Source organism: Saimiri boliviensis, chromosome 2 (genome assembly GCF_048565385.1).
Source record: "Saimiri boliviensis isolate mSaiBol1 chromosome 2, mSaiBol1.pri, whole genome shotgun sequence".
Taxonomy (NCBI): Eukaryota; Metazoa; Chordata; class Mammalia; order Primates; family Cebidae; genus Saimiri; species Saimiri boliviensis.
The window spans coordinates 77,340,046-77,352,634 of NC_133450.1; the positions used below are offsets into that span (position 1 = coordinate 77,340,046).

The 12,589-nt window shown below is 41.9% G+C and overlaps 1 protein-coding gene across 1 annotated transcript in view; it reads left to right on the forward strand.

Annotated features, from left to right (window-relative positions):
- Window positions 1-12,589, forward strand: part of SHC4 (SHC adaptor protein 4) — a 138,739-nt gene that overhangs the window by 31,403 nt on the left and 94,747 nt on the right. Inside the window, exon 2 of the mRNA XM_003928879.4 lies at window positions 9,039-9,109. Within this exon, the coding sequence (XP_003928928.3) occupies window positions 9,039-9,109 (71 nt within the window). The remainder of the gene's footprint in view (window positions 1-9,038; window positions 9,110-12,589) is intronic.

Sequence of the window (12,589 nt, forward strand, 5' to 3'; positions counted from 1 at the left end):
TATTATATTTAGGTTTTGTAATCATTCTGAGTTTATGTTTTGCATATGGTATGAGATAGAGGTCCAACTTTTATATCCAATTTCTTCGGTGCCATTGGGTGAAAACAATGTCATTTTTCTATTGAATTGTTTTGGCACCTTTGTCAAAACTCAATTGACAGTAAATTCAGGGGTTTACTATTGGACTTGGTTCTATTCTACTGATCTATATGTCTATCATTATGCTAGTACCACATTGTCTTGATTGTGTAGCTGAGCAGTAGTTTTGAAATTGGGACATGCAAATTCTCTAACTTTGTTCTTTTTCATGATTGTGCTGATTATTTTGGGTCCTTTGAAATTACACATGAATTTTAGGATCAGTTTGTTAGTTTCTACAAAGAAGCCATCTGGGATTTTGATAGGAATTGTGTTGAAGGTTTAGATCAGCTGTTGGGAGCATTACCACCTTAATGTTATTAAGTCTTCTGATCCATGAACATGGGATGTTTTTTCCATTTATTTCACTTTTCTTAAATTTCTTTCAGCAATTTTTTTTAGTTTTCAAAGTGTAAGTTTATCCTATTAAATTTATTTATAAGTATTTTATTCTTTTTGATCACATATTGCAAATGAAATTGTTTTCTTAATTACATTTTGGATTTTTCATTGTGACTTGCTGGAATTAAAAGTAAGGAAAACTTACAAATAAAGTCTGATTTTTGACCTCCTTTTAAAAAAAAATCATAGGATCTGGTTTCCCAAATGGTAATGAAGGACTGGAATTACTGGTTTTGGCCCTGTTCTTTTTGTAGGACATGTGGTTCCAAGTTTACCCTAATCTAGCTACTTTCTTACATCTGGTTTACTTTACTCATTAATATCTTTATTATGAAGTACTGAGTTTTTGGCCTTCATGATTGTTCTTTAGGGAAATCTAAGTTAGATGAGATTAAATTTGAAAGAACAGTTAATATATTATCTAAATCTTTAATGTGATTGTTTTTACATATATAGCCCATTCTTTTTTTTCAAAGTTACCTCAAACCCATATCTTACTTGTCCATCTCAAGAATATTGTTGAGCCAGGCTTTTACACAGAGAATACAAAGAAGAAACAGACACCATTTCTGCTATAAAAGATATACAGACACATTGATTGAGAGGTAGTTCCATATTAGCAACAGAAGTTTTATTAAAGGTCTGCTAGAAGTTCATATAGAGTATAGAGGAGGGCCCAAAGAAGGTCAAGGCTGCAGGTAGGGATGGGGAAGAAGACTAGAGATCTCATAAAAGAAGTGACTTTTGGCCAGGCATGGTGGCTCACACCTGTAATCCCAACCATTTGGGAGGCCAAGGCAGGCAGATCACCTGAGGTCAGGAGTTCAAGACCAGCCTGACCAACATGGCAAAACCCCATTTCTCCTAAAAATGCAAAATTTAGCCGAGTGTGGTGGCAGGCGCATGTAATCCCAGCTAGTCAGGAGACTGAGGCAGGAGAATTACCTGGGCCTGGGAGGTGGAGGTTGCAGTGTGCCAAGATCACACCACTCCAGCCTGGGCAACAGAGTAAGCTTGTCTCAAAAAAAAAAAAAAAAAAAAAAGAGAAAGAAAGAAAGAAGGACTAGGTGTTGATCAGATGGACATGGATAAGAAGGACATTTCAAGAGGAAGAAGCAGAGGAAGGGCTTGTTCTAAATTTTGAAGTGTGATGAGTTCAGGTAAATTACTGTTAGTATGAAATGAGAGGGCAAAAGTGGGGAGAAAAGGCTGAAAAGTTCAGCAGGAGCCAAATCATGAGAGGCCCTGTCCATCCTACTAAGAAAGCTGGATCTTTTCCTAAAGACGGGGGTTTTCTCCAAAGTGTGATTCCTGGACAACTGGTAGTAGAAGGACCTGAGTGCTTATTAAAATGCAGTTTCATAGTCTTACTGGAGAAGAATATCTCAGAGCACAGGAATTTTATTTCTAAAATCTGACTTGTAAGTTTCCCTGGTGATTCTGAAGTTCTCTAAAGTTTGGGAAGCTGTGTTTTAAGGATGGGGGTCCTGTGAGTGTTTTAAGTGAGTATAATTGGGGGATAGGATGGAATGGTAACATGCCATGTATGTGTTTTACTAATGTGCTAGCTGCACTGGAAAAGACAGATTTAAAAGGTGGGACACCAGGAACCCCATCTTAGGGAGGGCTATATTCTAAAGTCAACAGTAGAGTAAAACTCAAAATACAGAATACACTGGGTCATCCTTGAAATCTCCAACACCCATGCATCGGGACCATCAAGTGTCAGAATCAACATCTTGTTCCTGTTTGCATTTACGGAGAGATATTCTTTCTCTGGGGCAGCGTACGTCTCCAAAAAATGCAAACAGAAACACAAGACATTATTTAACTCTCCATAAATTCAAATGTTCTTTCTCTGGGGCAGATAGTTACCCTACTCTCTGGCAAGTAGGATTGAAAGACTGAGGAGATGAACAAAGGGACTGATCTCTTGCTTTCTGCCTGCCAAATGGATACAGTTGAATTCATATGCATTGCCCATGAATATGATGTGAGACCACTGTATTGCAATTGAGAGACAGAATGTGCCTAAATTTGGATAGGAAATGCTGGGGGCAGTGTGCAGCATTCAGGGGAGAAGATAGGGAAGTTATGACAATGATAGGGAGATTGAAAGGATGGGGCTTGCCTCCTGATTGGTTGATGGATTTGAAAGAAAGTAAGAGTTGACTTTTCTAGTTTATGTAGTTAGGTAGCTAATGATACTATTGGTTGAGATCAGAAATGTAAGTAGAGGAATAATTTGGGTGTGTTGAATTTGAGATGCAATTAGCATATTCATATGCTGATACCTGTCTGAAGGTGGGAGAAAACCTGAGCTAAAAATGTGTGTGCCATGAGCATGAGGTAGTAATGGAAAGCAAAGGAGTGTACATGCTAGAGACTGATTTTTTTAGACTAGAGTAGAACCTGGGAATTAGAATTTTTAAAACTTCCCAAATTATTCTAATATGTAGTCAGCGTTGAGAACCACTGATACAGGGAAGAGAAGAAACTATTGTTATTTTAAAAAACGAACTAGTGAAGGAGACTGAGAAGGAATAGCTAAGAAAGATAAGGCACTGGATAAAATGTTCTCAGGAAAGCTAAAGAAGGGAGGTTCAGAGGAAAATTAAGGGGTTGAGTAAAGGTCAACAGCAGTAGGTGACCCCGTTAGGTGAGTAGGAAAACCAAAACCGTACACCAAAGGAACTTTGAGTAAGTAGTTGGTGTGCTCAGGCAGTTTCACTAGAGTGTTGAGGCCAGAAACTTTACTATTGTGAGTTGAGGCATGAGTGAAGGGAAGGAAGTGGAGACAGTGTTTCAGGCTGATGAAGGGAATGTCCTTGTCTCTTACTCCCCATTTTTTTTTTTTAATGGGAAAGACTAAAAGGATTTAAAGGTGGCAGAAATATCCTGCTGTGTCCTCCTGCCATTTTGGTGGCCTCTACCATTGTTGAACATTTATTCTATGAAGGTGAGACCCTCCTTACATCATAGTGGATTATATGCTGTTCTTCAGTGTTTGTTTTTAATTAATTAAACATTTATTTTTATTTAGAGACAGGGTCTTGCTGCATCCCCCAGGCTGGAGTGCAGTGGCATGATCTTAGCTGACTGCAGTGTCAGACTCCTGGGCTCAAACGATCCTCCTGCCTCAGCCTCCCAAGTAGCTGGGAAGTGTTTCTCTTCCTCAGCACTCTTATTATAAACTTATCAAGTGCAGGGCCTGTGCCTTAAACTTCTCTTGAACGATGTTCTCCTATACTCCTGGCCAAGAGGCAGGTATATTCTGAGAAAGGGAATAAAAAGAGATTTTACCCTACTTAATAAAACTGTGGTTCTTATAGAGGAAGTGGTGAGCTTTGCTTAGTTTTTTTTTCAAATCTCAGCTAATACTACATACTTATTTTAAAAAAGAAGTATGTTTACACTTATTTGTGTAAACAGTGCAAAAGTATAAAGTAAAAACCTATCTCTCTCCCACTTCCAGAGGTAGCTGCTGTTAGTTTCTTATTATCCTGCAGATCTTCTTTCTGAGGGCATAAGAATATATATATTTTTTTCTGTAGATAGTGTGCTTGCAGTCAGTCATCATTCTGTAAGAGTTAGGATGAGAATTCCCTTAAGTAGCTATCATTGCTTTTCTCTGAAAACCCCAGTCATTTCTTCTCTGCAGAGCAAAGCCCAACACACATAGGACCATAAATAGGTTGTTCACTTGCTCCCTGGGAGCAAGTGGTTGAAGCTCAGACAGTACAAAAATATTATGACTGCCTTGGGGCACGAAGGGAGGAAGCGAGCTGGGAGTTAGGTAAGCCTGTGTCGGGGGGCTGAATCGGCAGGTTGTCTGAGCACTGCTGAGTTGCGTTGCTTTCCCACCGTTGCTGTGTGGCTCTACATAAAGGTCTTCAGTGTCCTCTCCTCACCACAGGGTGGGGAATTAGGGAGTGTCCTCTGTCTCATGTGCCACCTCCTGCAGTTCCCAGAGCAGTTTGGATTCACATCCGCTGTTACCATTGTGGTCCCCTGTCTCGTCACTGTGTCACTGTGTTCCCGGGTAGACCAAAGGGCAGGTGAGTGGGAGGCAGCAGGAAAAGTCCTCTTTTCACTTTTTCTGTTATACAGGGTCCCAGCAGTGGACTGCAGACTCTAGAATAAACCCTGATTCAGTAGCAGTGAATAAATGAAACAGAGCCAGGCACTTCTCTTTAATAGGCTTCAATTTCCTCATCTCTTAAATAAAGTTAGTAACAATGACTAACCTCATAAAAAGAAAAGAAAAGTTATCTCTTTATAGTTGTCCTATGTGAATGGGGCCAGGATTCTTAAGAACAGAGACCATGTCTTATACAGATCTGCATTTAATAGACGAATGAGAAGTATTGTCATCTCCAGTTCATAGCTAACAAACTAAACTTCTCCTCTCTCGCCTTGATATCCAGCCACTATCTGCTTATGCAGTCGTCAGGCACCTACACAAAGAAGTGGACGGAGTATTTTTATGCACTACCCCCTACATGTTCCCCCACAGCGATGGTTTTTAAGTGAAATGGATTGTGTGAGTCAATGGGAAGGCCCACTCCATTCTTGTCTTTGGAGTAATTGTGGCAAAAATCAGTTGTGGCTTTCTCAACACAGATGCCCACAGTGGAAGGGGACTTGTCCTCATTGTCAATCATCTCAGGCCATGACTCATGTTTTTCCAGAAACTTCCGTTGTATCATAGTGAGGCTGGCAGGGATCACCTGTGCCATAGCTGATGGACAAGTGTATGAATCACAACAGAGGTTCACACAAAGGGAAGAAGATCCTGAAGCAATGCTTGCCTTAGTAGGAAGCAGATAATGTGGTTATAGCCATGAAGTATGATTAAGAATGAAGCATTAGAGGAGTTCCACTCACCCCCAAGACACTAAAAATTCCTCTCCTCATTGATAACCAAAAGGAATGGCAATTTATTTCATTGGACTGAGAATAGCCTTCACTTTGACACTCTCCTCAAGTGGGTCTCAAACTTGATCAGCCTTGGGTGTCCCTGTCCCAGTTGTCTCTGTTTGTCCTTTTGTCCCCTTCCTGTTCAGACATGTAACCTGCTCTCCTTTCCTTTTAAAGTTCCCGCTGTCAACTCTATCATCCAGGCTGTTCCCACCCACAGCGTATAGCCCGCCTGAGAAGTAGGGTACATTCTTGCCAGCTTCCCACTTCACTACAAAACCTCCTCCATCTAGGTTGTTTGTTGCCCCTCTCTAAAATGAAGAATAGCAAAAATAGCAAACATGAAGTACATTGCCGAGAATCCAGAAACCTTGCCAAGGCATCCTTCCGGCCTGTAGCACCTGAGTTTGAGTCCTTGGTGCTCCGGTACTCCTCATTTGTCCCCCAGGGTGGAGAGACCAGCCAAGCCTTCACCTCCCTCAGTCCCTCAGCTCCCCCAAGCCCCCACTCATTGTAAAGGTACAGCAGAGTTGAACAAAAGATGCTTTATTCATTCTTTCAACAAGTGTTTATTGCGTGTCCACCAGACTCCAGGAATTGTTGGAGGGACTATGGTGGTGGTTGTGGTCTTTACTCTTACGGTTCTTACAGCCAAAGGAATAAAAAGAGGTACTAGACAAGCAAACTAACAAGTCAACCAATCAGTGCTGAATAGAGGCTGAGATGAAGGGTAGCTGGAGGGGACCTCTGAGGCATGTCATTTGAATTGAAACCTGAAGGATGAGAAGGGGTCTGTCCTGCAGAACAGTGTAAGGAGAGCCAGGCGGAGGAAATGGCAAGGCAGGAAGGAGCTGGGGTGTATTTGTGGAGCAGAAAGGAGGCCCATATGGCAGCAGAATGTGTAAGGAGACAGTGATACTGATGAAGCTGAAGGGCCAGAAACCCCAGGGTCTAGGGATTTAGATTAATGAGTTTGTTTTGATCATAGACGCCAGGGGTTTCATATGGTGGAAGAACATGATCTGATACGCATTTGTGAAGAACCACTGTGGCGGAGGGTGAAAAATGTAGGTGCTTGGTCACCTTTTCAAAAAGTGTGCAGCGATAGGCCAGTTGGTATCACTTTGTCTTCAATTGGTGATTTACAGCTGAAGGGAAAGATGATAGCCACTTCTGCACCAACAAGGTTTCCTGAAGGTATTGGGGGGATCCAGACCTGCTCCCCAGCCTGTGTGGGGAATCCACTCTTTCCAGGGCCAAGAGTGCAGGAAATAGGGGAGTAAGAACTAGGTTCTGGGGTGGAAGAGGGCACTGGAAGGCACCGCAAGCCAAAGCAGTCAGTGAGTACATGTGGACAATCTTTTCACACCGCCTGGACGTGGAGCTTGGATGCTCGGAATCTCCTTTCTTTAAGATTCTGGGATGGGCTTTCTAACCTGCTTCCTAAATCTAGCTTTCTTCTCCTAATAAACCCTATGGTTGAAGAGAAATCTCTAGACACCACATCCTTAAGGTACCCAGGGCTTGGGAAGTTAAATGTAGTGGGGATGGAGTAAAATATCCAAAATGTTGCTTGTATCAATACTTGAGATTCCAAGAGGAGTGTGACTGAGTGTGACTAACAGGAGTCTGGATGAGACTGGCTGGGTGACTGTCGTGGCCAGCATGCTTTTCCTAGCACCAGGCTCCAGGCAGCACTTTGGCATGGAGGGGCTGTATCTGCACAGTCTGCTCAGAAATACTATTATATAGCAGGGCGTGGTGGCTCACACCTGTAATCCCAACACTTTGGGAGGCTGAGGTGGGTGGATTGCTTGAGGTGAGAAGTTCAAGACCAGCCTGGCCAACATGGTGTAACCCCATCCCTACTAAAAATAGAAAAATTAGCCAGGTGCAGTGGCATGCACCTGTAATCTCAGCTACTCAGGAGGCTGAGGCAGGAGAATTGCTTGAACTTGGGAGGCGGAGGTTGCAGTGAGTCAAGATCATGCCACTGCAGTCCAGCCTGGTCAACAGAGTGAGACTCCATCTCAGAAAAAAAAAAAAGATAAGAATAAAAGAAATACTATTATACAAGAAGTATCTGGGCAGGTGCCCTGTCCCCACCAGCTCTTGCTAACTTTTGACAGTGTTTTTGCCATTCCCAAGCACAGAGAGACTGGAAAGTCTTCAAAGGAAAGCTAAACAGGAAGCATATTATTTCCAAGGAGCCAACAGAACCACTTTCAAATTGGAATTCTTGGCTCTGGCACCATTTTTAAGGCAATTCTTAAAGAAGCACTCTCCCTCATCACCGGAGGCTCTGCTGGAAGGACTGAGTCTTATGGCCTCTTTTGGCAAAGCTGCAGAGGCTACTGAGTCTGTATCCCTAGGCTGAATTCCTCTCAGCACCCCAGAATCCAGTTTTCAGCTACCAGCTTGTTATTTCCTGGATACCCCACTAGTGCCTTAAGTCAACGGCTCCCAAACCAATTCATCATCTTCCCTTCTGCCTTTCCTGTTTCTGGTGATGGCATCGCTGTTCCCTCTGCTACCCTGGCTGGAAACTTCGGAGTGAGTCATCCTTGACTCATCCTTCTCTCTAATTCTCCATAGCAAATCAACTGCCGAGTGCTATGGTGTCTATTTCCATGATGTCACTTGAATCTATCCTGTCCTTCCTATTGCCACCATCCCTCCTGAGTGTGGGCTGTCATTACTTCCCTCTCCACAGGAGCATTCTAACTTATTCCCTGACTATTAACCCACCCTCACACTGCCGCTGACTTAAGCCTCCTCTGCCGCAGATCACATCGCATCATGCTGTTGCCAGCAGCCTGCTGTGGGTCCTCACTGCTCCACAGTAAACATAAACCATCTTTCCGCTTTCTAAATCACAATTCCTTTTGCAATACACGGTGTTCAAGCTAACCATACTAATCACTGATACGGCACATGACTTTTGTCCTTTCAGGAACTCCCTTAATATTTAAATCATCTGCAAATGATGATAAGATCTTCTGTTACTAAGTTCAGTATCCTATGCATTTATATACTTGTTCTATCTGCTTAGAAGATTTGACATTCCTGTATTATCTCACATTTATTTTTGCTTCCTCTAATATTCAGGCCTTTGTATATACCAACCATTGTTCTGAAAGCTTTATTTACATGTAGGAAATAAATAAACATGATTTAACTCTCCTAACAATACCGATTGTATCTCCATTTTACCAATGACAAAACTGTGATGCACAGAAGTTAACTTGCTGAAGTTCCATAACTAAGAAGGAGCAGAGCCAGGATGCAAATTCACATGATCGGGCCCCAGAACCCACGCTGTTAACCCCTGAACCCACATTTGTCTTTGTTACTTGTATTCCCTATATTACGGTTTGATTCGACTGGTGTTTTATAATTGAATTGAAGCTTTAGGCATGTGTCCATTAATAGTCAGAAATATCAATGGTAGGTGGAGTGTGCAAATGTAACTTGACAGCAGAAGCTGATTTTCGGTGCTTCTTGGGAAGTCACTGTGAAGCTGAGAGACAGCTTCATGGAATTTTTGTCCTACTTCTTTTTTTTTCTTCTTGTTCTAGTACATGGGCTGTATTGAAGTGCTGCAATCAATGAGGTCTCTGGATTTTGGAATGAGAACCCAAGTTACAAGGTAAGAAGCCAAAATTGGGAGTGGCTTTGAGGACTATAGTTTAAAGTCACAATAATTTCTCCCATAGGAATTTCATGCAAACTTTCAAAGTCATTATACAATTTTATTCATATAATGAGGATAGAAGTTTCACCCAGTGACCTTCAATGAGTGGCTTTATCTCATTGTGTGAAAGACTTCTCAACTGTGTGGCAGTGCATCTGTGTTTTGTGTGAGGACTAATAAGATGATAAAGTCTACAGAAATAGCTGGATTCTCAGGTACAAAAAGTATTTAAAATTATGCCTGGCAGGAAGCCATTACAGAAATCAGACCTGTCAAGCAGATGGCAGAAAATAAGACCAAGCAAGAACTTTGAACATCAGAAAGCCCAAGCTTTCCCCAAGCTCTTCCTGACATGAGAACCTGCTTACTCCTTGTCTGGGTCTCCCTTCTCTGTGTACCGTGAGCTGGATGGAACAGTGGAACCAGGGAAGCTTTACCCAGGGTGATCCAGGGAGCTAAGGGGAAGAAATCAGAATCCTTGTTACGTGAAGCTCAAGCTAGAAGCAGAAATAGAAGGCACGGTTCATTAAAGCCAAGGCCAAAGCAAGGATGGAAAGGAGTGAGTGCGGACTGGCAACCAGGAAAACTGTGAGGTGAGGGAGATGAGGTGAGAGGACTGGATCGATATGAAGGGTTCAGAATGAAGACTCGGGCATCTGTTGTATGTGGTGCCAAAGTGTGTCTCAGGGGCATGCCTCAGTACATCTGTGCTTGTAAGCCTCCTGTTCTGAAGGTGAATGTTTTCATGTAGAGAATAACTCTCTCTAATGCTCATCCCTTGAAATTCTGGGCCTACAAAAGTGTCCTGTGGTCTAAAAAATTTAGGAAAAGGAGCCACATCACTCTTTAGGAGAATATAGTATACAATAGTATATTGAAGACCTGAGTCTGGTGCAGTGGCTCATGCCTGTAATCCCAGCAACTCAGGAGGCTGAGGTGGGAGGATTACTTGAGGCCAGGAGTTTGAGACCATCCTGGGCAACATAGTAAGACCCCATCTATACATGAGTTAAAAAAAAAAAAAAAAGCCAGGCATGGTAGCACATGCCAGTAGCCCCAGCTACTCAGGAGGCTGAGGCTGGAGGATTACTTGAGCCTGGGAGTTCAAGGCTTCAGTGAGCTGTGATTGTGCCACTGCGCTCCTATATGGTGACAGCAAGACCCTAACTTAAAAAAAAAAAAAAAAAAAAAGACTGAGAAGTTCTGTGCTGTAGTTGAAAAAAACTTTACCTCAAGATTTTCCTTCTCTGTATGTATGTATGTATGTACGTATGTATTTATTTATTTATTTGAGATGGAGTCTTGATGTGTCACCCAGGCTGGAGTGCAGTGGCGCATTCTCGGCTCTCTGCAAACTCCGAATCCCTGAATCAAGTAATTCTCCTGCCTCAATCTCCCAAGTAGCTGGGATTACAGGCATGCACCACCATGCCCAGCTAATTTTTGCATTTTTAGTAGAGACGTGGTTTCGCCATGTTGGCCAGGATAGTCTCAATCTCCTGACCTTGTGATCTGCCCATCTAGGTCTCCCAAAGTCCTGGGATTACAGGAGTGAGCCACCATGCTCGGCCTATTTATTTATTTATTTTGAGACAGAGTCTTGCTCTGTTGCCCAGGCTGGAGTACAGTGGCATGATCTCAGCTCACTGCAAACTCCACCTTCCAGGTTGAAGTGATTCTCCTGTCTCAGCCTCCTGAGTAGCTGGGATTACAGGTGCCCGCCACAACACCTGGCTAATTTTCTATTTTTAGTAGAGATGGGGTTTCATTATGTTGGCCAGGCTGGTCTCAAACTCCTAACCGAGGTGATCCACCCACCTTGGCCTCCCAAAGTTCTGGAATTACAGGTGTGAGCCACCATACCTCGCCTTACCTCAGGGTCTTCTAAATTTATTGGCCCTAGGATTCTTTTCTTATTTAACAAATATGCATCCCAGGGTTCCATGAAATGTGCCTTAGGAAATGCTGATTTGGACTCTGCCTTATGACGTACTCAAATCTGTCTTTCCAAACCTCTCTCAACCTATCCTTGGCATTTCCTCTGGAGTCAAACATATGAAACATAATCCTGTTTTTTTTTTTTTTTTTTTTTTAACTCTTGGTACCTACCTCAGTCGCTGGCACATGGCAGAGGCTCAGTGGATATTTATTGAATAAATTCATGGTTCCACCTGATTACACTTCCAGTATTTGCAAACAGCTAAATTTCTTCTCTCCTTTAAATCTTTTCTTTCACATTCTCAGTGCCTTCAATTACTCTCCAAGTGACATGGTATCTATTTTCCAACCTGTTAGCCCTACTTTGGATGGACATATTTCAGGCTTTACTTCATTTTGATGATTCTTAATCTTGAGACAACCTTTCTTCCAATCCTAAGCAGGCTGCAGATGTAAGAAAGAGGGCTGATACCCCAGGTATGTACAGGAAAAATGAATTCCTACTGTCCTAATCTGAGAGCTATGGTCTGAATATGTCCCCACAAAATTTATATATTGAAACTTAATTCCTAGTGAAAGTATTAAGAAACAAGGCCCTTATGAGGTGATTAATTCATGGGCCAGAGCCCTCACAAGTGGCATTGGTGAGCTTATAAAAGAGGTACAAGGGAACTGTTTGCCCCTTCTACCATGTGAGGATGCAGCAAGAAACACCCATCTAGGAAGCAGTGTGAGCCTCCACCAGACATGAGATCTACTGGGGTCTGAACCTTGGCCTTCTCAGCCTCCAGAAATGTAAGAAACACATTTCTATTATTTATAAGTTACTCGGCCTGGGGTATTTTGTTATAGCAGTAGGAAGGGACTAAGACATTGAGGATGACTAAATTTCTGTTCATTCACCCATTCATTCATTGATTCATTCTGTTTCACTCTAATGTTATGGAGTGCCCATAAAGTACCTGAAACTGTTCAAATATTAAGGATCAAACAGTGAATAAGACAAAGCCTCTACCCTCATGGAATTTACATTGTAGTTGGGGAAACAGACTTTAGGAAAGGGAACAAATAAATAAGCAATATGCTTTCAGGTAGGAAGAAATACTTATTTGCTAAAACAGTAAGGCGGGGAAAGAGGATAGAGATTTAGGGAGTGTGTTTTTAAATTTATTTTAATTTCTAGTTATAAGATATTGCATGTTTACTTAGACCAGTTGGAAAGTACAGAAAAGTATAAAAGAGAAAATTACTCAGAATATCACCTAGAGAGTGTGTCTATTAACATTCTGTGTTTGAAATCCCTTTCCAATATATTTTTCTATACATGAGCTTACAAAGAATTTTACACAAAATCTGAACACTATTATATACTAAGTCTCACATATTGAGTAATTTCTTGTGGCTAAAAATTCTAAAGCATTTTTTTATCATGGTAAAATATACATAACAAGATTTACCATTTTAGTCATTTATAACTGCATAGTTCAGTGGCATTAA